Genomic DNA, 25,930 nt, shown 5'->3' on the forward strand with positions numbered 1-25,930 from the left:
CACCTCCCAACAAGAAACACTGGCTGTCTCCTGGTGTAGGAGGTCCTTCTGTCTATGTGCTGCTTTCATTGGTTAATAAAGAACTGCTTTGAGCCTATGGCAGGGAAGAAGAACAGAACTAGGTGGGGAAAGCTCTGCTGGGAGAAAGAGGGCAGAGTTAGAGAGACACCATGAATCCGCCACTGGAGAAGTGATGAAACTTTGCTGGTAGACCACACCCTTGTGCTAATACACAGATTAATGGAGATGGGTTAAATTAAGATGTAAGAGTTAGCCAATAAGACATTAGAGCTAACGGGCTAAGCATTGTTTGAATATAGTTTCCATGTGGTTACTTCGGTTCTGGGCGGTTGGGACAAACAAGTGGCCCCCTGCAACAGTATCCTCTAAAATAAAGCAATAAAACAAATGAAAAAAAAAATCTGGGCTAGCAAGATGGCTCAGTTGGGTAAGCGATTGCAGCCAGACCTAATGAATAGCTTGAGTTTCTTCCTTACCTTCCAGACCTCTCATGGTAGAAGAAGAAAACTGATCTCCTCTGATCTCCACACCTGGGCTGTGGTAGGCATGTCTTGCCCCAAATAAAGACATACATGTAGTTTAGATCGGAACCGGACATGAAGCAGAGGCTCACCTTAAACTACCAAACCTAAGGCCTCCATTGCCCAAGTGCGAGCATTGCAGGCCTGCACTACCATCCACCACTGAGAAGCCAGCTGTAGACCAGTGTTTTCCTTTTTGTCACTGGGATGACCTAGGATTACACTGGCTACGTCTACCACACCCACAGCCCCTGGGGCCGCTTCACCTCTATCTATCTTGAACTGTGGGTACAGCTGGAGGTGGGCAGTGGTCCCACAGTTGTGCAGATTGGACATGGGGCCATACCCACAAACCACAATGTGAATGATTTTGACAGACTGTAAGAAACTGTTTTCTGGTTGTCGTGGTTCTGAAGGATGGAAACAAAATAAAATTAAGCCCAATTGTGGCTGATTTTAAGGGAGCAGTTTAATCAGCTCACAGCTAGGACAGCGAGGGAACCGAGTGGGCCACTGGGCTGCTCGGCCATCTGTCCCTGCCCTCCTACCTCTGCTGGCTTTCTCAGAGAGGGTGCAGCTTTACTTTTCAAATAAAAGGAAGCCAAACTTGTGCAGCCCTTTAATTGTAATCTTTTAATTTATGTCCTTGCTCGCATGGACAAGAAAATCTGCAAAATCCAGTGAGTAGCGTTAGATGGTACATGTGGTGTGGGTGGCGTGAAGGGAACTTTAGGGCTCTGTGTGACAGGGAGGGAAGCTGAGGGAGTGAGGACATGGCCCACTGCCAGAACACCGGGTAGGCCCCAATCACAGGTTTGCCATCAGCCAGTCCAGCAGCTGCAGTCGCGTGACGTTTCCCACCGCCTCATCCAGCTGTCGCTCCTTCTCATACCTCAACACCGACTGCAGAACCTCCCCAACGCTGCGGCCTTTCTCCACAGCAGCGGCCGAGAGCTGAAGCAGCTGTGGAGAGCAGAGAGAATGGTGATGGAGGAGTAGAAGACCCCAAAACAGGCCGGAAGGAACCTGCTTGGCTACAACCAAGAAGCCACTGATGGGGAAACTGAAGCAGGAGGGGCTCGGCTTGAGAACAAACTCCTCAGGGCCATGCAGCTAAGGCTGGCCCTCAACTGCTGACCTCCCGCCTCCCCTCCCAAGTGCTAGGATTTTAGGCATGAGCCACCTTGCTCCAAACCAATGGATTTTAATTGTTACGGTTCACGGACGGTAGCCAGGGCCTTGTGTATGCTTAGCTCTTAGCCCCAGCCCAAGAAGACTTTAGCTACAGCTGCTGGTCTCATCACCCACAACACACACGTGTTAACATCCCCCATTCGTGATACGGAATGTGATCTCTCACTAAGACAAATCTTCCCACTTTCTCCTTGAAAATGGTGCTTCAAAGCGAGTGTTTGTCAACACTGCTCTAGTTCCCCAATAGTTCTAATGGTTTAGGCTCACCCTACTATAAAAGTCTCCATTTCGGATGGCTTATATCGATTGCTAACTCTACACAAGATCTACAATCACTTTGAAATCAAACTTCCGGGTGAGATGAGGAGTTTTCTAGACTAGGGTAACTGAGGTGTGAAGACCCACCCTGAACGTGGGCAGCACCACTCCACAGGCTACAGTTTCAGCACATAAAGAAAGCTAGCTGAGTGCACGCATCATCTCCTCCTTCGTCACTGTGGAACGCAATCCTCCATAAAGGAAGTCATGGCAGCAGAATCCTGTGCTCAGTCAAATGGACTCCACAATGACGAAGCCAGAGGGAGATGAATGCTTGTGCTGGTCTGTCACATGGCCTCCACAGTGATGAAGCAGAGGGAGGTGTTGGACTCAAGAGAGCTAGCATCCCCACCCTGAGAATCCCAGAGGAGAGGAGAGGGGTGTGGTGTGGAAGAGCATCTGAAGGACCACAGTCAAAAGCTTCCTCAGCTTACCTCATGCCAAGAAGCCCAGCTTATTCAAACAAAACAAAATCCACCCCAAGACCTATCACAGAGGATTTAAAACTTTGTCTTCACAAGACAAGGGTCTTATTTGTAAACGAGTGCTGGGATTATGGGCATCACTGTGCTCAGTCCTTAAAAAGCAAGTTTAGGCCTGTAAACGTGGCTGCTCTTCTAGAGAACCTGCATTCCATTCCCAGCACCCACATCAGGCAGCTCATAACAACCTGTAAATCCAGTTCCGGGGTATCCAATGCCCTAGTCTAGCCTCCACAGGCATACACTCACATACATAGACATATATTTTAAATAAAAAATTACTTATAGAAAGATTTAAAAATATATTTTTGAACTGGTGATTGAACTGAGGGCCTGGCATACATTAGGCAAACACCACCACACTGAGCAACATTCCTAGAGCAGAAAACAATCCTAAGAGCAGACAGAGGAAGCTACAGCACCACTTAGAGAGAATCGCAATTCAAATGTCACTCCATTGTTTTTAATCAGTCAGAAAGGGTGATATATAAGAAATGTTGATGAGATGACTCAGAGATAAGCATTTACCATGTAAGCAAGAGGACCAGAGTTTGGGTCCCCAGGACCCATATAAATGCTACATGGGTGTGATGGCCTGCCTGCAATTCCAGCCTCAGCAGACAGTGGTAAGGTGTTTGAGAACAGGATCAAATCAGCTAGTTATAACAGTGTCTCAGCAAGCTCTGGATTTGATTCAGAAACCTACCTCCAAGAATTAAGTAGAAGAGGAATCAAGAAAGAATCCCAATATCAACCTCGGGTTTCCACAAACATTATACACATGCACTGTACCCATATACATGCACCCCCATGTGTAAACTCACACACATACACATGAGAAAAAAAGAAAAAAAGACCACGTAAACAGAAGAGAAAAGACAAACTAGAACTCTTCATCCAGCAGAATATACCTCAGGAATGATATTCAAATAAAAACATATTCGTATAGTATTTGCCTAGTGTGGGCCATGCCCAGGGTTTAATCTCCAGTGTAGAACAGACCATGATATTCTCAGATTAAAGCGACTAAGAGAACTCATTACCAGCAAACATGTTCTAGAATTACTGAAGGAAGTTCTGTGAAGGACCGCGCTAGCTGGAAGCCAAGCAAGTAGCTCTCAGTGCAAACGGGTGACTGTTCTTTAACTCCTGTGGAGTTAACACAGATGCCTGAGCCACACAGTAACACCTTCAAAAACAAAAACAAAAACAAAAACCCAACCAAGACACCTCTTAAAATATCACCACAGTAGAGAAATTAAAATGGAACATAAGAAAATGTTCAAATAAACCAAAAGGAGGCAGGAAAAAAAAAAACAAGAAGGAATGTTAGACAAGGACTGACCCAAATGTATGCAATATACAGAATCCACACTTCAGATCTGATGAGGAAGTTGCAAGTAAAACTACAGGGAAAAAATGTAACACAATTGACTCTAGCACCATGATCAGCTGACCTCTGATCATGAAGGTACCAGAAAATTCATAGGGATCAGATACCCACAGGCTGACCAACAGTAAGTCAGAAACACCCACATTTCTTCCCATGAAGGAATAAATTTAGTTTCCTTCCTGACAGGTATGCAAAAGTTAACTCAAAGTAGACCACCCATAGGTGGCGCTGTAGCTCAGTGGTAGAGTACCTGCTCAGCATGTATAGGGTTGTGGATTTAATCCCCCCAACTGCCGCACCAAGAAAACAAAACCACACAAAGAGCAAAGAGCCCACAGCAGCACCTATAAAAACACAGATACAAGAGCAAAGGGTCCACATCACTTGTACCCTGTAAAGATTTGTCACTCATACTGGTTTAATAAAATGCTGATTGCCAGTAGTCAGGCAGGAAGTAAAGGTGGGGTGACTAGACTAGGAGAATTCTGGGAAGAGGAAAGGCAGAGAGGCAGTCGTCAGCTGGAAGCAGAGGAAGCAAGATGAAAATGTTTTTACTGAGAAAAGGTACCAAGCAACATGGTTAAACATAGGTAAGAATTATGGGTTAATTTAAGTTGTAAGAGCTAGTTAGTAATAAGCCTGAGTCAACAGGCCAAACAGTTTATAATTAATATAAGCCTCGGTGTGTTTTTTTGGGACTGAACAGCTGTGGGACCAGGCGGGACAGAAACTTTCATCTACAGTCAACACACATAAGAACACACAGACACAAGAGCCAAGAGCCCACATCAGCATACACAAGAAAAGTTCATGTGACTTTCTATGTGCAGAGCTGGGTGGGGAGGAGGACTGGACTAAATGCTGGGAGAAAGAAGGGCAGAGTCAGAGAAAAACCATGTAGCCCCCGCCAGAGACAGAGGCCAGTTGGAATCTTGCCAGTAAGCCACAGCCACGTGGAGATACACAGATTACTAAAAATGAGTTAAGATGTACGAGTTAGCCAATAAGAAGTTAGAGCTAATAGGCCAAACTTTTAAATAATATAGTTTCTATGTGGTTATTTTGGTTCTGGGTGGTCAGGACGAAGAAGCGGCCCCTTCTCACTACAATTATTATTATTATTAATTTTAATTCAGTGTCTTAAAATATAGCCCAGGATAGTCTCCAGCTCACTATGACGCTCATCCTCCTGCCTCAGTCTCTCAAGTGCTGGGTTATAAGTATGCTACCTAAAACACTGACAGACAATTAAGGAGTCTTCAGCCTTAGGACATATTTTAAAATTCAAAAGACTTCAATAAATAGAGTCCACCATTGGCCTAAGAATGAACAGATGGACAATTCAATGGCACAGAATAGAAAGTTCAGAAAGAATCAAGTGGAAGCCAGTGTGGAGGGGTGGGGGAGGGGAACACGGATAGTCGATGACAACAGAAATCTGCCCCCCTACCTTCCTTCCACTTTACACACGAAAGTATATAAAAAGACCATAGTCGTAAATATTTTAAAATATTTTAAAGCACTAAAAGAAAACCCAAAACAAAATCCAGGAAATAAGAAAAAGAAAACCTATCTTAGACGAAATCCCGTATGGTGAAATCAAACAAACTCGAAACACCAATACATAACCTAATGGCACTGCATGGTGGGTGTAATCCACCTGTAAGCCTGTCATCCCAGCACTCAGGAGGCTGAGGCAGGAGGCTCTCCAGTTTGAGACCAGTCTGGGCTACATAGTGAGTCTAAGGCCCTCTTGAGCTATGTAGTAGGACTCTGTCTCAACAAATAGGAGATCAAAACACAGACAAAAGAATGAAAACTCTTATGTTGGAGAATGTGTACCTTCATATATATGCATCTATGTAAGTTATATCATATGTGTGCAGGGCATTCTATCATATTTATGTGTGCATGTAAAATATATAATATGTATGCATGCAAATTATCCCATGTGTATGTGCCGCATGTTATTGTCACTTATATATGCATGTAACCACTTGTGCTAAAAGACAAAAATACATTAGCTACATGTATGTACATATGTATTTCTAGAACACATTAGAAACGGATGAGTTGCTTTTTCTGCAGGGAGAGCAACACAGAAGTGATCTGATGAGGAGATATCCTTTATTTTATTTTCCTTTATTTTCATCCTTTTTAAATTTTGGGTCTGATCTTGCATCCACATGACCTATTAAAAATAAATTCTATAGTGCTGAAGGCAACTGGGTCTGTGGGCATCCCAGTCTTACTAGGTTCAGTGATCTGTATCAGCACGAAATGCCCATATCTCAACCACTGACAGAGATACAGAGTATCCATAAATGGATAAAACAGGACTGTCATATCCTGCCAAGACAGGGTAAGATAGTTTTGAAAAGTTTCTTGCCTTTAAAAATAGTATGTCAGTTACGTTAGGCCTTAGCCAAAGTTGTCTGCTTCAACACTGCAAAGAGACTCGGGGTGACCGCCCAGGGAGCCAGGTGTCTCTGTCATGGGTTGCACATTTTGGAAGTTTCTCGATTGCACTTCCTGTTCACCCAAGTAATATTGTTTCCCTTCTCAGATCTTTGATGGAATTGAAGATTAGATAATTGTAGTTATCTTCCTTATGATTTAGCCAAGGTTAATTTCAATACAACAGTTAGACTCCTTAAAATAGAGTGTTTAATAAAACTTTTGTTATGCGTTCCTTGCTTAATATTGTTTGTTGTTTGTAATGTTATATTTGGCATCTGTTTCTATCGTATATAGTTGTATTGGGTTTGGATGGATCTTGTTTAGACAGAAGGGGGAGATGATGGGGAAAATGTCAACCAATCACATCTAGTTAAGGTGTGGGCGTGGCTACCTGGGGCCCAGAAAGAAAAGCTGGGAAAACCCAGGTGCGCACTCTCTCTGAGCAGCACCCGCCATATAAATATAGGCAGATAGGAAGTCGGACCTCCCACTCTTGTGGCACGAGATTTCCCCTTATAACCATTAAAATCTAATTGGTATTCTTGAGCTGGCCTGGATATTTAATGGACCAACCTAATTCACAACACCTGGGGAATTCTAAAAAAAGGCTGACTCAGTTGTTTGGGATTGCTTACCCAATAAAATTCAGTTAAAGCTGGGAGGAAGTTATGAATGAAAAACTAGGATCTATCAAGAGCAGACACTAAACTATGATTATGACCTATCATTAAAACTTTTCTAAAATGTGACTTACTGCTCTCTTGCTGGGCTCTTTGCAACACCCCACTCCTCCTAGTAGTCAAGTAGGGATTCCACAAGGGGCAATCCTGCTGTATCACCTGGTGGCTAATCCCTATCTTCTATCTCAAGTCCCTGAAGCTACTGAATGGCATATGTACAGCAATACAGTTTTTTTGGACTTAAAAGTCGCTTTTCTCCTTTTCTTTCTTTTGCAGTCCTTTGCACCCTGACTCCGATACCTGTTTGCTTTAGAATGGGAGGACGCAGTCACTAGAATTCTCCAGCAGCACACTTAGAGAGCATGCTATCAGAGGTTCACGAACAACTCCTCCCACCTTTCTCCTAGGACACTGGAAAAAGATCTTAGGGACCTAGTTTTTCCAGAAAGAGCTACCCTACAATATGTAAATATTTTGATATAGAGCCCTACTGGGGAACACTTAGATCAAAATATCAGGGTCTTAAATGTCCTAGTCTGGAGGCTACCATGTCTCCTCAACAAAGCCCAGGTGATCAGTAGGAAGTACTCTGTGTTGGATGCATGCTGGCGCTGGAGGGATGGACAATCCCGCTGTCTCCACTCACATCAGTCGTTAACCCCGTCCCACCAAAGACAAACAGCTCTGACCCTTAGGGGATGGCTGCATTTTTGTCAAATCTGTATTCCTAAATTTGGATTGATGATGAAAGCATCTACAAGGGGTTTTGGCTCTTAGCCCTTTAACCAGGACAGCCAATCAGAACGATCCTTTAATCAGATAAAGTGGGTTCTCAGAAGCCCCTGGCATGGGCATGACAGATGTCTAAATGCTCTTCTTGTTATCTGTGGCAAAGCATCGAGACTTTGCAGTTCTGGTGCTGACTCAGTGCCTAGGTCAGATGGGAGGGCTGCAGGGTTTTGAAAAAATCCGATGTAGCATCAGGGTGGCCCCGTCTCGGAGCTTAGGCAGCCACAGTGCTTTTGGTTGAAGAAGTCGCTAAGATATTTGGAGGCAACCATTAGAAGTCCTAAAAGCCCACCAGATAAAGGTCACACTAATTAAAAGTAACATAGTTGACTGGAAATAGACAAATGAAACATCAGATAACGCTCCTAGAAGCCTAGAAGGAAATATTACAATGTGTGGCACCCTACATCCTGCCTTTCTCACAGCAGCGGAAACTTTTCCTGCTCTGCTACTTGTGCACTGAGATCGTGTTCTGCACCTGTCCGGCTGGGCTGCCTTCAGTGACCACGTCCTGGATCATCCAGAGGAAGACGGTTTGCTGAAGAGAATAGTTAGGTTCTAAGTGGAGAATGTGAGGCTCTGCCGGGGAGCAGTAATTGAGCCTTCCTCAATTACTCTCTTCTACCTTGGCCCCAAAGGCCAAACTAATAGCCCTAATGAGGGGCTTTCAAGAAAGGAAAAATGATTAATATCTACTATGATTTGAAGAATGCCTTCGTGGTCTGTGTGCTCATGCAACCATCTGGAAAGGGTAGCGACTACTGGCATACAACAACTCACCCACAGTTTATAAGCAAGAGATTCTAAGTCTATGAGACACTCTCCAACTCTCAATACCACACTGCACAACTTCACTGCACCATTTGTATTTAAAAAAAAAAAAAGAAAACAAAACACTACACTGGGAACTGGAAAGTGATGAGGGCTCAGTCTATAAATCCTATAGCCTAACTTTCCCTGTGTTCTAGAGCAACAGCATGTCTGGATATACTCACAATAACCATTCTCATACACCTTACTGGTAACGGTGCTGAGAACAAACCTCTTGCATAACTCCGTGAGAGGAAAGGCTTTTTGTTACCATACAATCACATTAAAGGCTCCCATGCCATTTTCTGCAATTCAATCTTCTTATCCTTGTCACTAGCACCTGCCAAGCTTCCCGCAGTGGTACCTCTTCTCCTCCAGTATGCACGGAAGATAATCTCCTTGGAAACTATCTCTTTTCTGTTGGGCCTCAGGGAAAACAGAATCTCTCTATCTCACCTAAAAACTTTAGCATATTTATATCTCATAAATATGTTTGGATCTAAGAGCCAACACTGCTGTGAGATTACACAGCACTGGACCCTTGCTGTGTGGAACAATGGTGTTTCCATCCTCCCCAGAGACAGTGAGGCCGATGGACTGCTGCATCCACCACACCAAGTCTCCTGGAGACTCTCCATTTGTGCTCCTGGCACCAAGAAATTCGGAAAACAGAAAACACCGATTTTCCTTCCGGCCTCTCTCAGTGTGTTTCTGATTGGTCATGAGCTCAATCTTGCTTTACTCTTACTTACCTCTGCTGAGGGGCATCTTCACCTTGTCCGCTTCTCCCCTTTCTACAGCTGTGTTCCCATTCAGAAAACCACACCGACTGCAGAACCCAAGCTAACACACGGAAAAGCCTTCTTTCTGGCTTTGCTTTCTTACCTTCTCCTGGATCCCTTCATCATCGCCAGCAAAGTACAAAATGGGGACGTTGAGCTCGGAGGCAGCTACCCACTGCAGGACAGCTTGCAGCTGCTTGTTCTGAACGGTGTCAGCAAGGTTGTGGTTGCTGACGATCACCTTGGGTATTTCACATCCCTCGGGTGGCTGTCCTGACAAACCTCTCAGTTCGTTATGGATGGCTAGGTAGGCGTTCTGCAGGAGGGCTTCAGCTGTTCCCGTGCCCTTGACTGGCAAGCATTCATACAGGTTGTCTGGGAAGGCAGAATTTGGCCTGCTGGCATCCCCACACTTCTCATCTCCCAGCTCTGACAAGGGAGAATCACAGGACTTGGCAATAATGAGGCATAACTTCATCACAGAGTCCATCAGGTGTTCCACCATCTGCCCGTTCATACAGCCATCTAGCTGGTTGGCGACCATCTTGGTGAGCCCAGATAAGGCACCATCAGTCTCCTCCTCCTCCTCTTCCTCACACAACTTCGGGGCAGGAGGGGTCACAGGCCTTTCACACTGATTGATCTCTTCTTCCTTAACGCCCTGTGCCTTGGATTCACTATTACGCTTACTCTTAAATATGGTCTCACTGAGTAAGTTCCGGATAAAATTGAAGATGACACTCATCAGATCCTTCTTCTCTGTCTGTTCTTGGTCACACATCTTATGAGGAGACTTAAGTCTGGACTCGTCGTGCACTGCCTGCGGCTTGTTGGCGGGGAAGTTGGTGGTGGCAGCAGCTTCCAGGAAGCTCTGAGGGTCCATTCTTCCTCCCTGGGCCAGGTGATACTGAATCAGAAGTAGGGCTGACACAATCAAGTCTTTGGCCCAAGAATCTGATTCACACATAAATTTTTCAAAAGGCTCTGGTTGCTGTGGAGGAGGGCTTAAGTCACAAGGATCTGGAACCTCAAAGGAAACCTCTGGCTGAGGGTGACATGGTTTCGCAGCAAAATCAATGCTGGGGGGCTTACAGTCTTTCTGATGAGTCTTGTGCCACATGGTCAGTCCCTCCTTGATGATGTGCTCGCCCAGAGTTTCAGCACAGCTCTTCTCTTTCTCTGGCATGCACGCAGAAAACAGACTCTCCCTCAGCTTTGCTTCCGATTTCATCTCAAAGTTCATGTTGGGTTGCCTAGGGTCACCAGGCTGCGATTTCATGGAGATAAGGGAGTAGCTCTCAGACTTGTCCCTGGCTTTCCTTATGTTCTCAGGGAATTTCTTGGCAACCATTACATTGTACAGCTTACCCAGCATGGCATCCATGATATCTGTGGCCTTTTGGCTTCCATGAGAGAAAAAACTTCGTTTCACAGCTGAGACGAAGTCTGTGTCAGTCATGAGGCTCCCTGTGACATTGTGGAGGTTCTTCATGAACGAGTCGATGAGATCGGAGACCACCTCTTTGGCGTGCTTGATCAGTACCTTCTTCAGCAGAATGGTGGCAATGGTGGTGTCTTTCACCTGGATCCTCAGGGTCTTCATGATGGAGACCATCATGTCGGACACCACACTGTTAGCATAGGTCATGATCCCCTGACTGACAGAGTTTGTATAGTCGTCAGGCCTGTCCTGGCCCCTGAACAGCTTTCTCTCTCCAGGTAAGGACCTTCCACCGTCCTTGGCATCCCCTGCATTCCGAGATTCAAACACTTCCTTATAGAAGAAAGACTTCTTAGAACCAGGCTTGTCGTCTGGGCACTTGCCATCCTTGGTGCTTTCCTTGATCTTCAAAGTGCTTTTGTATCTTAGACCAGGGCTCTGCACTGACCCCAAGGCTCTGTCTCCAGAGCCCGGAGCTTTGTCACCAGCGATGTTCTTGGAACACGCAGAGACAGTCTCATTCACCAGCTCGGAGGCTACTGTACTCAAGCTCTTGTGGGGTGTGGGCTCATCCCCCATAAAGAACGACTGATGGACACATTTATTTTCAGAGCCATGGATCTTCTCATTGATCTCCTTCCGGGCCATGGCTATCACTAGGTTTGTGAGGCGGTTGGCATAGAAGGAAACTTCATCTATGGAACTCCCATTACCAACGTGGGCAATGGGGCCCGGAGGAGGGTTCTCCTTGTGTGTCACCTCAAAATGCAATCTCCCCGGACTGCCCCTGTTGGTGGTATTGTAGTAGTCGACAGAGAAGCCTTTGCGCTGGTCTCCTGGGATAGCCATTTCCTCCCCAAACGAGGACTCTCCAGGCTTGAACCTCGAGTCCTGGAACCCTGCTGTACTTTTCTCCAGGTCTTTGCGGAGCCAGCTGAGCACTCGGACAGGATCCGTTGATGCATCCTGAAAAGCAGACATGTTTCACCCAGTTGTAGCACAGCAAAGATATGGGTGTTCGGGACAGCCGACAAGGCCAGCCTCCCGAGCTGGCTCCAGCATCACAATAAAAGGATCCCATGTTTACTGAGCAGTCATGATACTATCAGACACTGAGGATTTTAAGGCTCCCATCCCATTTAAACTACTTTCACAATACACCCACGTGCTAATTCTCTTGCTTTCTTCATGTTACAAGGGAGAGAATTAAAAAGAACTGAGAGATTAAGTTACTGAGCTGTTCGAAATTATAACTTTAATCTGTGATGAAGCTGGAATTCTAATCAGCCATCAGCTACTACATTACACTGCTTCTACTGCGTCTACCAGCGACATCACGATGATCACGGGGAGTTCCTACCTGAACTGAGCTGCTACGGATGCTCATGACTGCCTTCTCAGATCTATCTGTTCTGTTGTTTTTATCTTTTATTCTTTGAGACAGTTTCTCTGTGTAGACCTGACTATCCTCGAAGAGAGACCTTGCCCTCTCTCCCTCCTGTGCCACCCTCACCCAGCTATCTTTTGTTTTGAAATTCATGTCTTTTACTATAAGTAGGTTCAGAAAAATGGGAAAAGTGTACCTAATTATTTGATACAGCAAAATCTTGACCCGCACACACACACACACACACACACTTAAGTATCAACTCACTGTAATCTATATGTGGCAAAACTTTAAACCTGAACATAGTACCATGTACATATTTATGCTTTCTTTCCTATCAAATGTAAAGAATTCTGTCAGTCTAGGAATGACTTCAAATATGGTCCATTTTTAAAAGAATAGTGCTTTGCTATAAAGTTGCTAATATGCCATAATAGTTTACTATGAAAGTCAAAGTTACCAGCTACTGGGCTGGGGGATGGCTCGGTGTTCAGAGCACTAGCTGCTTACAGAGAACCTGGGTTGGATTCCCAGCACCCTTGATGGTCACAACTGTCTGTGACTTTGGTTCTAGAGGATCCCTCTTCTGGCCTCTGCAGGCAGCAGGCACACGCTAGGTGCACACACAAAACACCCATATGCATATAATGTATCATGACATGAAATGAAACAACATAAAGCACTTAAAAATTTACTGGTTGCTATTTGTTTCTATAGCAGTAATTTTTAAAAGTTTTTAAAATTATTTTTTGTGGGTAAGCATGTATGTATGTGTATGTATGTGCATGCACATGCGTGCCTGCAGGGGCCACAAGAGGTATCAGACCTAAGTGTGCTCAGACCACTTCATCTCAGGATGGCAAATAATAGAGGCCTTTTCAAGCCCATTCTGGGCTTCCTCAGAACTCCCAGCAAGGGCTGGAGAGATGGCTCAGTAGTTAAGAGCACTGGCTGCTCTTCCAGAGGTCCTGAGTTCAATTCCCAGCAACCACATGGTGGCTCACAACCATCTGTAATGAGGTCTGGTGCCCTCCTCTGGCGTGTGGGCATATATGGAGAAAGAATGTTGTATACATAATAAATAAATCTAAAAAAAAAAAAAAAAAAAAAAAGAACTCCCAGCAAAGCCAGCGTCATGACGTGGTCAGGCCAACACGGATGTGACCAGCCTTTTGATGGGATCAGCAGAATTCTAACTTGGAGGTTGTTACTGCTTTTTGTCCAAGTGGAATGGAAGAGACTTGCAGAAAAAAATCTTGTGCTTTGTCTACCATCTGTGTCTAAATAAAAAGTATTCTCTGCTCTCTACGCTGGCTGGCTCTGCTTCTTGGGACGCCCTTTCACAGATCTCTAGGTGACACATACTGATGGAAACAGGAGATAAGCTGAGTGCTGCAGAGACTAAGTACTCCCACCCTCCCCTGCCAGAGTGCTGCTCCTGCACCTCCTACCGCACCACACAACAGTATCCCTAGCTGTGTGGAAGGAGAACGCCAAACTACTCTTTCCCCTTTCTGAAGCCAAAAACGTTTCACGCCCATGAGGGGAGCACTAGAAGATGCCTTTGATGTTTCAGCAGCTCTTTAAGCTAACGGTAGCTCCCCAGCCCTGCTTTTTGTCTCCGTATCTAGCTCATTAAGCATATGTAATCCATGTTTTCCCATCTCCACCCCCGAGTGCTGGAGTCACCAGGTAGGCCACTATGCCCTGCTGGCAGTGACTCATTATTTAAACTGTAACAACTATTGTACAGAAAATCACCCAGCAACGATCACAAACTGTTTTCTTAATTAAAGTCCAGTGGTTATTTACGTAACTCCAAATGCCAGACTGATATCCAATTATACTTATGTCTTCAATTATATTTAAGCTTTACATTTTAATTATGTTTTCCCATGAGTGGTAAGGTTCACCATGGCAGAATTCACTTTTATGTCTGGATCTCCTAGGGTACTTCTTGCTCAGTGAAAGGTGTAAGAGTTTTGTTTGTTTTATTTAACTGAATCTGATTTGTATTTTGTTTCTCTACGTAAAAGGGCAGAGGAGGATAAACTACCCAACGGAGGCAGTTTGGGGGTCTTCAGCAATTTGATATGAGTGTCTGTGTATCTTGTTAAGATTTCTCAGGGCTTTTGGCTCCTATTAATAAAAAATATATTGGTATAAACAGAAGATGGGTCATTTAACATTACATGCAAATATGTGCTAAGCAAATGTTAGTATTCGGAGTAAGATTACAATAATGAATGCATTGGATTGTTTCATCTTTAATGTTGTACTACAGTGTGTCTGTGTGTGTGTGTGCGCGCGCGATGTGTGTTTGAGTATGGAGGAGGACAAACTGTAGGAGTCAATTCTTGTCATTCACCCTTCCAGCATGTGGGTTCTAGGATATGAACTGAGGTCATCAGGCTTGGTGGCAAGCATCTTTACCCTCTGAGCCATCTCACTGGTCCAAGATCTTCAAAATCAGAGACTTCGATCCAATTAGTTTGGGTGTTTCTTCTGCTAGCACCTACTGTCTGTACAGGTCAACACATGGCCATTTAGTCCCAGCTCATTTTGCTCTGTGACTCTGGGACCTGACTCCTTTAAGCATTTCTCTCTTTAGGCAGTGGCCTTTGTCAGTTGATGGAGGAGTTACTTTCATTTAATAAAGAAACTGCCTTGGCCCATTTATAGGCCAGCCCTTAGGTGGGTGGAGTAAACAGAGAGAATGCTGGGAGAAAGAAGCCGAGTCAGGAGTCGCCATGATTCTCCCACTCCAGACAGACGCAGGTTAAGATCTTTCCTGGTAAGCCAGCTCATGGTGCTACACAGAATATTAGAAATGGGTTAGATCAATATGTAAGAGCTAGCCAATAAGAGGCTGGAACTAATGGGCCAGGCAGTGATTAAAAGAATACAGTTTCCGTGTAATTATTTCGGGGCATAAGCTAGCCATGCGGGCGGCCGGGTGCCTAGGAACTTAGCCCACCGCTCTTAGTACAACAGTCAGTAGAGGCCATGGCATGGCCATAAGAGGGAGAAAAGAGCAGTGCCCTGCCCGTCTAGGTCCAAGCAGCCTTGACTGAGGGTTCTTAAGAGTTTTAGCTTAATGGCTACTCTCTATGCTTACTTCTAGATGCCTGAGGTCTTTCCCTTGCATCTTTCAATAGTGTACTGCCTTTCCCCAGGAAACAATTTCTAAACATTACAGCACAGGCCTAGTTTATTATTTATTACTTTATTTTATTTATTATTTATCACTATCTTTTTATTGGACCCTTATGGATACAGACACCGCTTCCCTCCCTGTAGGCCAAGGATTTAATAAGTGCTTGCTAGACATCCAAGGTGCAGTGGCTGAAAGGGGACTTTAAATTTCTCATAATTTAGAGACATCCCAAATTTCAGAAATTATTTCTGATGTGCCTTGGAAACATTTATTATGTTTCTTACATTGACCAACTGACTGATTGGGAACAAGGTTTATTTCACAATATTTATGTGGAGGTCAGAGGGCAATTTATCCCAAGTTGGTTCTCTCCTTCCACTGAGTGTGTTCGAGGGATCTAGTTCAAATCACCAGGCTCATGGCAAGCACCTTTACCTGGTGAGTCATCTCACCAGTCCAGAGACTCTTCTACTCTGGTTGTTTAAAACTTAAAATGTTGTCATTGTAATACATACTTTTTATTTTCCCACTAAAATATTTTATTTTCCCAGGCTCAGCAGTCAGGAGCACATACTGTTCTTACAGAGCACCAGAGTGCGGTCCCAGCGCCCACAGCTTCTCACAGACCCGCCTCTGGCCTCTGGCCCCACATGCACACCTCACGCCCCCAGGAATACAGAACTAAAAACTAAAGCATCAGGTATCATAAGCTGCACACTGTTGGGGTAAAATGGGAAACGTTTGCTCTGCAGGAGCTCATTTTAGCCATCTTCACAGTGGAGGAAGAATGGGGCTGCTTGAGCACAGCCCAGACGCTCCTAACCAGTGCTGCTGAAGAAGGAGCCCTTACCATTTTCCAGTCTTGCTGTTGGAAGTCTCCAGGTGAATAGACGTCAACTTTGCATACGCCATTTTGGCTTTGTAACCAGTCAACCCTATCCGCCATCTGGTAGTATTTAAAAAAAGAAAAAAGAAAAAAAAAAAAAAAGAGAGAAGTTATCCAAAGGTTACATGAACAGGAGAAATAAAGAGAAATGCAGAAATGTGAGAAGCAGGAGCCACGCTTTCCACAGAGACCTGTGAAAAGGGCTGCTTCAGCCCACTCAAGCAGCCCACTCAAGCAGCCCAGTCTTCTTCAGCCTCCGCTCCGACCTGTAACCCAACTCCTCAAACGTGTATCTCTAGAGATGAGCTGACGCCTGGACCGTGCCGTTCATGCTGACTATACGGTACAGGAACGGACCTGTCGGCTGCCCTACTCTGTTCCCTACCATCCCCTTCCCGCCCGATTTTCAGTACACACTCCAAACTAAATGTGACCAAATGGATTGCTTTACTTTTCTACTTTACTACATGAACTAATCTTAACAACAGAAACTTTGTTTCTCATCCATTTCTAGAGCCCTGACTAACACTAGTAATCTTCCTTGAGATCATTCCCTCTCCAATAAACTAAGGATGCTGGGTGATTCTCAGATTCCCTGGTTCAGGGTCCAGGATGCAATGGTGACTTGGCTAATGTATCCTTTCACGGCCTCTTTACACTTTGCTCTGTCCTCTCACTTCAGTGGTGGCGTCACCAGCCCCGGTCCTCTGTGCTAGAGAGCTGAGATTCATTTTGCCTGGCATCCTCTATGTAAGTCACCCGCCCTCACTGCCTGCAAATTCTTTCCTCTACCACCAGCCGTCAGCTGTTTTCTTACACTTGCTGCCTTCACTGCCTCAGAATTGTTCATCCCAAACCTCTTTCGGCCTCTGTCTTTACCCTCATCTAGTCTTCAAAACCTTGAAATTGTCTTTGAAATTGTAGCCAAGAACCACAGTGACTTAGGTATCCTGCTGTCAACCTAAAGTGACAAGAAAGGTCTCTTTGCCCTCACTTTCTTTTCCTATGCCCAGCTTCCTCTTCTAGGTTCCACGCTGAACATCCCCTAGCTAATTACAAACTCGGTTCACATCTATACCTCTCAATGGTAAGATGAAATAAGACCCCCACCCCCAGTATCCTGACATTCTCCTGAAACAGACATCTAGCTTTACATTCAGGTTCCAGCAAAACACCATTTAAATCCGCTACAGCACAGTTCAACCTCCTGCTCGAAACTGGGATCATGATCACTGAAAGCTCATCGAAAGCCAGGGTGAGTTTTAGGGGTGTGCGTTCATCTGATTCATCGGAAATACTTGTTTCAAAGGATGCTGGCTGAGGTGCATGCCCTTGCTCAAAATGAAGACAAACAGAGATCAAAGGTACACTAAACACACGTGTAATAAAAGCTGAAAAACTAATGAGAAGCAAGGACAGCTGGGATGGCTCCTACAGGTAAAGGTGTCTGCTGCCAACTCCCATGACCTGAACTGGACCCCTGAAGGTCACATGCCGTAAGGAAAACTGACTCTCACAAGCTATCTCTGGTTGTCACACAAGCACCACGGCATGTGTGCACCTGCCTCACCAGCACACACACAGTAAGTAAAAATGTCCAAAGAAAAAAATTAAAAGTAATGATGCTTACATATATATGAGCATATTGCTTTTGTTTTGGATATTATGGATAATTATTAAAGGAAAATCAAAATATAAAACCCCTCAAGAGCAATCTTCTGTTCTCATAAAGATTCTTATTTTCACACTCTACTGTCTCTGATTATTGAGCTAGGAAAATAATTTCTTTTTTTTTTTTTTTTTTTGGTTTTTCGAGACAGGGTTTCTCTGTGGCTTTGGAGCCTGTCCTGGAACTAGCTCTTGTAGACCAGGCTGGTCTCGAACTCACAGAGATCCGCCTGCCTCTGCCTCCCGAGAGCTGGGATTAAAGGCGTGCGCCACCACCGCCCGGCTTAGGAAAAAAATTTCTGTACTACTCCAGGTAACAGAGATTTGCTCCCCCCCACCTTTTTTTTTTTTTTTTTTTTTTTTTTTTTTTGCAAGTGCTGTATTCCCGAGTCACACTTCTATACACATATTCTTATGCTTTGTGTCATGGGCATGGAAAAAAATAATTAACAGTACTGTTACTTGGCCAAGAAAGGCAAAATTTAGTCGCAGCTTGACCTAGAATGTTGACAGTATAATATCCACAAACAATGGTCTTTTCATCTTGTTTACATTTCATCCAAGTGGGGTGACTCTGGTAGAGAAGACCTAAATCAACAGACTCTTTGCCTTAGTCAGGCTGCCTACACACAACAATTAATCAGATACAAGGTAAGCATAAAGACGTAAGAAAATGATGTGGTCACTTACTCTTACTGAGAATGGGTTCTGAGATACAAGGAAGACTCCGGATGAGCTTTGTTGGTATCTTCACTATCCCTAAGTCTACCCGCCCCTCCTGCCATGTAATAGATAAGGATTCTGTAAAGAAAGACACAGAGAAAAATGACCAAACTTACATATGGACCGCAGTGTTCTCATTACCGAATGATGACTCTGACTTCTTATTTTCATGTATACATAGAAGGGAGGAGCCCAGAGTAAGGTGGAGACTTCTGGGAGGGATCCACATACTACTGTTGGTGTGTTCTGAGAGTTCTCAGATAAAAAATCATTCTACTTTAGGCCAATGATTTCTTCAGTGGCTATTGTTAGTCTCTGCTCTTGAACGGCTTAGTGATGAAAACAGCTGGTTAATCTCACACACTTCACTAGCAAGTGTGAAGACAAGCAGGTGGAAAGGGGAGATCAGAAAACATTTTGCAAGCAATTTTAGAGGAAATATCTGTCCTCATAAAGAGTTCATAAGCCATGTCTCCAGTTCAACTAACTTCCTTTGTCTAGCTCTTCTGAGACATTAATAAAGGACATTTGTGCATTTTACTCTTGGAATATCTACCCAGCATTAACTGCACACGTGCCTCCAAAACGTTCCTCTAAACCCCATCCCTACTTGAGCCCAAGCCAGTTATCCTATTTCTTAAGTCCCTAGTTGAATATTACTGTTTCTCCTTCACAGTCTCCAACATAACTCATTTCACAGTCTCATCCTACCTAATATGGCAGCTGTCCACAGGTTCCCTATCTGCCTTATTAAGTGGCTTCCTGAACAAAGCAAATCCCTCCTAATAGCTAGTACCTTTAAAGTTGGTGCTTAGCAATTCTCTGTTGAAAGAGTGAATATACAAGTCCTGCCCATTTGTAATTCCAGGCAGCTCATTTTTCTTTCTTAAAATTGGAGAACCTGGGAACAAAAAGAAATGGCTTGCTCAAATGAATTATGATGATAAGCCATATATTCTGATTTTTAAAACTCCAGTGCTTTGGCAATAAGTTTGCCACAGAAAGTTACGTCATGGTCAGATCTTCCTATACCAGTAATACAAAGAAATGAACATCCCAAATGTTCAGTACTCTTTTCACAGAGCAGGTTCACTAGTTTAGTATACCTTGCAAACTCTTGGCTTACATATATTCTAATATTTTTAGTCTATTTTCTGTGTGTTTGTCTGCACACATAAAGCTTGTTGTAGTCAGCTAAATCTCCCTACATTGTCTGGACAATGGCATTATATACATAGGCACATAACTTTCTTGCCTTTTGTTGTTGTTGAGAGAGGGACTCAGGACAGTTTAGGTCGACCTTAAACTCACTATATATAACTGAGGATGTTTGAATTCATGATCCTCCTGCCTCCCTCCCAAGTGCTGCTATAACGGACATGAGCCATAAAGTTTTTCAGATTTTGAAATTAATGCATAGTTTCCCACAATAAAGAATGGAAGATCTAACAAGATGAAAAGAGTCAAATGAATACTGTATTTATTGGTTGAAACCTGGAACTGGGTGTGATGCTTCCTGCCTTTAAACCAAGTACACAAGTACACTGGAGGCTGAGGCAGATATATTGTCCTGATTTCAGGGTCAGCCAGGGATACACAGCAAGTTCTAGACCATTCTGGGTGACAGAGTGAGACCTTGTCACAAACAAACAAAATCAAAAAGTAACCAAGTGGTAGAGTCATAGCTCTGTGTTATCTGTTAAACTGACAAAGAAAAAAGTCAACATATTAAATGTGTCATTTACTTTTCAATTAATTCATGCTCTCATCTTACAGACTGGGAAACTGCAGCCCATAAGAATATTAGAACCAATGGGCTTCTTTCTTTAGCTCTTCCAGCTCTTTTTGTTAACAGCCTGGGAGATTTGGCATTTTCTGTGGTCGCAAAGAACCGACTCACAAAAGTTCCTCAAAAACTCCAAAGTGAGGCTGGGGAGATGGCTGAGGGAGCAAGAGCTCTTGCTGAGCAAGCAAGGAGATCTGAGTCTGACTCTCTAGCAGCAACCAAAAGCTAAATGTGGCTGCTCACTTGAGCATGTAGCTCCAGCCCAGAGGGGGTGGGCGGAGACAGGATCCAGAGGCTTGTGAGTCCCCTGGCTACCAGCCCAGGCACAGGTTCAGTGAGAAACCCTGTCTCTAGGGAAGAAGGCCAGAGGAGATTAGCAGCACACTACACGTATTCCTCTGGCCTCTGAGCATGCAGGCGTGGGTACATGTGCATGCGTGTGCGTACACACACAGTGAGGGGACTGGGAAGATGGCTTAGTCACTAAAAGTGCTTACTCTACAACCATGCAACCAAAATGATCCAAATTTAATCTCCAGCATCCACCAGGTGTGGTGGTTCACATCCGGAACTCCAAACAGGTAAGCTTCAGGGTCAGTGAGAGACTTTGTCTCAAAAAATTAAGCAAAGAGCAACTGATGAAAATACTTGATGTCTTACCTCTCCATGCATGTTCTCTCTCTCACACACATACACATCACACCAAATGCCAATCAGACAGCTGGATCTCAGCACTTGGAGGCTGTGGCAGGATAATGGCTGCAAGTTTAAGACCAACTTAGACTATATAGTGAGTTCAGAAGCCTGAGATACAGTTATGAGAAAAAAAAAATCAGAAATAAGACCAAAAGCTGGGGGAGGGTGTCAAAGTGATTATTACCTCAAAGTGAGAGTGCAAACCATGAATGCCAACAGTGAGGCAGGTCTGCTTAGGCCTGCTCTACCCCAGGCCACAACTCTACCAGACACCACCCCACCCCCATTCCCTAATTCCTCAAGATTTCTAAACTTATGAAAAGATTAAATTCTAGGCAATATAAATGAGGCGCATATGGGGCTGCTTCATATCTGGTCATATTCTGAAGCTCTTTCAAGCAAAGTTTAGTGTTCATTTTAATATGGGTGAATGCCTTCATCTCCACCCCATCTTCCTCCTCTGTCCGTTCTGTCTGGGACACTGTAGAAACCCAACAAATCTTGTTGACACCGACACTGGAGTTCTCGGTATTTTCTCAGCATGGAGTTCAGGACTGTGCATCTCAGCACTCACCGAGCCTTCTTGAAGCAAGCCTCTAGCTTTACTGTCCCTTATAGTGTCTTCATGCCCAGAGCCCCATCATACAGATGCTATTCCATGGGCTTAAACCCATTTCCAGTGCTCTCCCGCCTAACCAAAGCTTTGATTCTAAAAATTGTGAGGCTTCAAGTGGATAAGAATTGAACTCAGCTATACCAGCATGATTTTAGAGAGAAAAGGGCATGGGAGTTAGCCAGACAGGAGAGCTGGAAAAGCCGGCAGGCAGGTAATACCCTACTCTCAACATCACCATCACGCTGGGAGGAGGGGAAGAAGTAAATGCCTCGGGCCTCCAAAATGATGGCCTGGGATATCAGATCAAACCGTAAGTAACTCAGGAACTTGAGGAAGAGGGAGGGTGTGTGGGATGCTGTTGAGGGAGTCCACTTATTTCCACAGTATTCAAAGATGAAATTAAGACGGGCAGGGCAGAAGCAAGAAGCTGAGCTGGAAATAAAAAAGCTGCCCATCGTCTTCTTTCTAACGACAGGGGATCAGAAAATGGGCTCTCTTACCAAACCCATGAGCTTCCCTACCTCTGCAGCTCTGGGAACAGCTAACCACAGAAGATTCCAGAATATACTTTTAAAGTCAATGAAGATGCTGGGATGTTCTTGCTCAGCTGAAGATCTTGTTTCCTTCCCCAGCCTTCCATGCACCTCCTTCTTGTTGGGACTAGGGGGGTGACATCAGAATTGCAACTGGTGACATCACTGTTTCTATAGCAACAATGTGAGGCTGCCTAAGACTGAGTACTCAATAGGAAAAGAGGAGGGGTGGAAATACACTTTATGGCTTTGGACATTTAGTTAGAAGGTCTGGCCTTTGCTGGAGAGATGGCTCAGTGGTTAAGAGCACTAATTGCTCTTCCAGAGGACCCAGGTTCAATTCCCAGCACCCACATGATAGCTAACAACTGTCTGTAACTCCAGTTCCAAGGGATTTGACACCTTCACATCCATGTACATAAAATAAAATTAAATTATATTAAAAAAAGAAGGACTGGCCTTGCTTTTTCCTATTAATTCAATTCTCTGAGTGTCTGAGATGGGGGAATACGGGAAGGGAAGTCATGCCAATGGATTTCATTTATTTTATTTTTTATTTATTTATTATTTATTTATTTATTTATTTTGTATACAATATTGTCTGTGTGTATGTCTGCAGGCCAGAAGAGGGTACCAGACCCCATTACAGATGGGTGTGAGCCACCATGTGGTTGCTGGGAATTGAACTCAGGACTTTTGGAAGAGCAGACAATGCTCTTAACCGCTGAGCCATCTCTCCAGCCCATGGATTTCATTTAAAACAGTTGAGTAACACCAACAAATTTAGATGGCAGCCGAAGAGAGGATCCTGTTTCACACTGGCTTAGCCTGAAATTGTTTTGTCAAAGCTGGTTACATGGCGTAATTGTGGGACTGTGTCTCTGTAACTGTTGTTGCTGACTGGATCTCAGGTAACAATCTAACCAAAAAAAAGAGTTCCAATGGCTGACAAAAACACCACACACACACACACACACACACACACACACACACTCCAAACAACAATAAAAACCCCACAAAATCCCAAACCCAACACACGAAACCAAGCAACCCTAACAGACTGGAAAGTTGACTGGCTATCGGCATCCTTCAGTAAAGCAATGTGTCGACTATCACTTTTTTGTTGTTGTTGATCTTTTTCACCGTTAAAAGAGGGGGCTGGGGCTTGCTGCCTTCTGCAGTCTTTCCCGGTGCAGGCACTCTGCACTGGGTACCTCCCTGGAATCTGAGCGGGCACTCCTGCTGTCAGCACTTTGCAGGTCATTGGAATAGGAGCGAATATTCTGGGTATTCAGATCAGCGCTCTCTCACTACTGGAGGATGTCCTGATACCCCAAGTGTGAGCAGGAGGCAGCACTTGGACTCAGAGGTGTCAGATGACCCAATTACCACACAGGGATTAGAAGGCTGCTGCAAAATGGGGATGGGGCTGTCAATTTATCAGAACTTGGAAAGTATGTTAATATACCAATTGTGATATGTGATATTAACAAATATGGTAATATACTAAATTATGAGTTCTGAGCCAAAGAAGGATGAGGCCAAGAAATGCAGGGCAACTCAGCATTACTGAGCTTCGCAGTTAAAGGGTTTCTTTTCTAATTCAATTTGGTCAATGACAGCTCTTACAAACAGTAGGGTGAGCTGGGTCTGGAGGTGTAGACCAGTAGCCTTAACTACTCGGGGGAACTGAAGTTCAATGTCAGCCTCGGCTACAAAGATGTTTAGGGTTAAGGTAACTCAGTGAGACACACCATCTTCCCAGACATGAACAATGGACCCCATCTCCACTGAGCACTGAAAGAATGACCAAGTCTAGAACGATTCCCCCAAACTAGGCAGTTTACTGATAAGCTTGAGGTATGTTTCACAGGGTTATTGGGACCACATAAAAAGCAGCTCTCCTCAAAAGGGGACAAGAGGTAGTTTATTATGGAGCCAGATATGAGTGACCAAATCCAGGTTACCCTAAGTTTTATGGTCCAACAATGAAAGTTCTTGTAGTAACAGAACAAAAACAGTTACAAATAAACACTTTTCAGATGCATGTGTTGAAGCATCAGGAGAGCGGGTTATAGCAAATCAGGAAACCCTGGATACAGAAGGACCTTAGATGTTCTCTGATGACACTTTTAGCTCTGGGTTAGTGGAATCTAATGGTGCCGATACATCCCCAAAGACTGCAGGAGACAGTCAGAAGGACGTCAGGGCACACAGAGGCGGAAAATAAATGGCTGTTTAGAAGGTTAAGGATAGGCCATGATAATCTGGCTTTGGGTCTGTAACAGTCCACCCTCTCCACTATCATTAAGGTTCTAATCAATTAATCAATTTCTAGGATGTTCAGTGTCCTTGGAACTTCTTTCTGGGAACTTTACAACTGGTTGTCTTCTACTCGGGTATATCGAAGGTGACTGGAATGAAGCTTTTAATTTTTTTTTTAAATTTGAGACAAGGTCCCCTGGGTTGGCCTGGAACTCTCCCTGTCTTCCTGCCTCTGCCTCCCGAGAGCTCGGATTACAGGTGTGTACCACCATATCCTGAAAAAGGCTTTAAAATGCAAGTGCTTTTTACTTTTTTCAGAACATCCTCAGGCTCCAGGAATCTCTTTCTAGAACAATACAGATTTTCAAAGAGGCCCCGTTTAAAAAATGAACACCTGCTCTGGGTAAGGCCACCACCGTTTTTTTCCCATAGAAAAACTGTTGAATGCCAAGCATGACTTGCAATATTATATCACATTTTAGGACGTTCGTGTTTCAAACCATTTATGAATCTCTAATAAGTCGCCTGGGGCGGTGACTCATGACTGAAGCAGTGCCGTGAATATCACAAGTTCGAAGCCAACCAGGACTTCATAAGGAGACCCTGTCTCAAAATTCAAAAAAAGAACTTCAGATTCATAGGTCCGGTTAGTAGTTAGTGTGCTTCTATAAACGAAATTCAAAACCAAATAAGCACATAAACACCAGCCAACCAAAACTCATGACAGGGACTGATCACCACCCTGGAAAGGTCAGAGGTTCCTGGAGAGGTCACCTATGAGCAGGTCTGGATTGGTGCAGACATCTAAGCAAGCATTCTATGACCTAGGACAGTGAGCACTAAAGCCCCAAAGAAAGGACGTTCTTGAAGGCATCCACGAGTACTTACTTTGGCAGCGGAAAGAGAGGAGAGCCTCTGCGTTCCTATTTCTCCTCTTCATCTGTGCACTCTGCGCAGACCCTCGCTTTGCTTGAAAAGTTTTTCCTCCCTGCAACTTAGTGAGTGCGGGGCTACGTCTCCTCCATCCCAGCCCCAGGCCGGCAGAGCTGCCCGACTCTCCGGTAACAGCCCACCAAGTGCTGGACTTTGAAGGCGGGCCATTTGCACGCCCTGGAGTCAACCCCTGGTTGAGTCTGAACTGCAGACTCCCCAGCAATAAAAGACGATCTTCACAGCCCATTCCAGAACCGGGATTCTGTTTTCCCCTTCCTTTCTTTTTTTTTCTCTCCTCTCATCTGCTTTCACTCCCTCCTCATCGCAATCTGCCAGGTCCGTCTCAGTCGGCGCCTGCGCAGAGAGGTCGGCGAATACCATTTGGCTCC

The 25,930-nt window shown here is 44.4% G+C and overlaps 1 protein-coding gene across 2 annotated transcripts; it reads right to left on the minus strand.

The window, feature by feature from the left end:
- Window positions 1-1,190: 1,190 nt before the first annotated feature.
- Akap3 (A-kinase anchoring protein 3) lies at window positions 1,191-25,871 on the minus strand. 2 transcript variants are annotated; one of them, XM_057775067.1, is made up of 5 exons: window positions 25,497-25,871; window positions 18,680-18,790; window positions 16,286-16,381; window positions 9,554-11,857; window positions 1,191-1,505 (listed from the first exon to the last, which is right to left on the minus strand). In XM_057775067.1, exons 3-5 carry the CDS (start codon window positions 16,379-16,381, stop codon window positions 1,350-1,352), a joined length of 2,556 nt encoding a protein of 851 aa, XP_057631050.1. In that variant the 5' UTR covers window positions 18,680-18,790; window positions 25,497-25,871; the 3' UTR covers window positions 1,191-1,349. The 2 variants fall into 2 exon arrangements, with proteins under 2 accessions (XP_057631050.1, XP_057631059.1); XM_057775076.1 differs by lacking the exons at window positions 16,286-16,381; window positions 18,680-18,790.
- Window positions 25,872-25,930: the final 59 nt, after the last annotated feature.

The sequence above is a fragment of the Chionomys nivalis genome, chromosome 1 (assembly GCF_950005125.1).
Source record: "Chionomys nivalis chromosome 1, mChiNiv1.1, whole genome shotgun sequence".
NCBI lineage: Eukaryota > Metazoa > Chordata > Mammalia > Rodentia > Cricetidae > Chionomys > Chionomys nivalis.

What these genes read in the sequence shown, in the direction of transcription:
- Akap3 (XM_057775067.1), bottom strand. Translation starts at nt 16,381, where the DNA reads ATGGCGGATAGGGTTGACTGGTTACAAAGCCAAAATGGCGTATGCAAA. An exon ending in AACAGCAAGACTGGAAAATG is followed by an intron (nt 11,858 to 16,285) that starts GTAAGGGCTCCT and finishes TCTGCTTTTCAG; the next exon opens with GATGCATCAACGGATCCTGT. An exon ending in ATGAAGGGATCCAGGAGAAG is followed by an intron (nt 1,506 to 9,553) that starts GTAAGAAAGCAA and finishes TGCTCTCCACAG; the next exon opens with CTGCTTCAGCTCTCGGCCGC.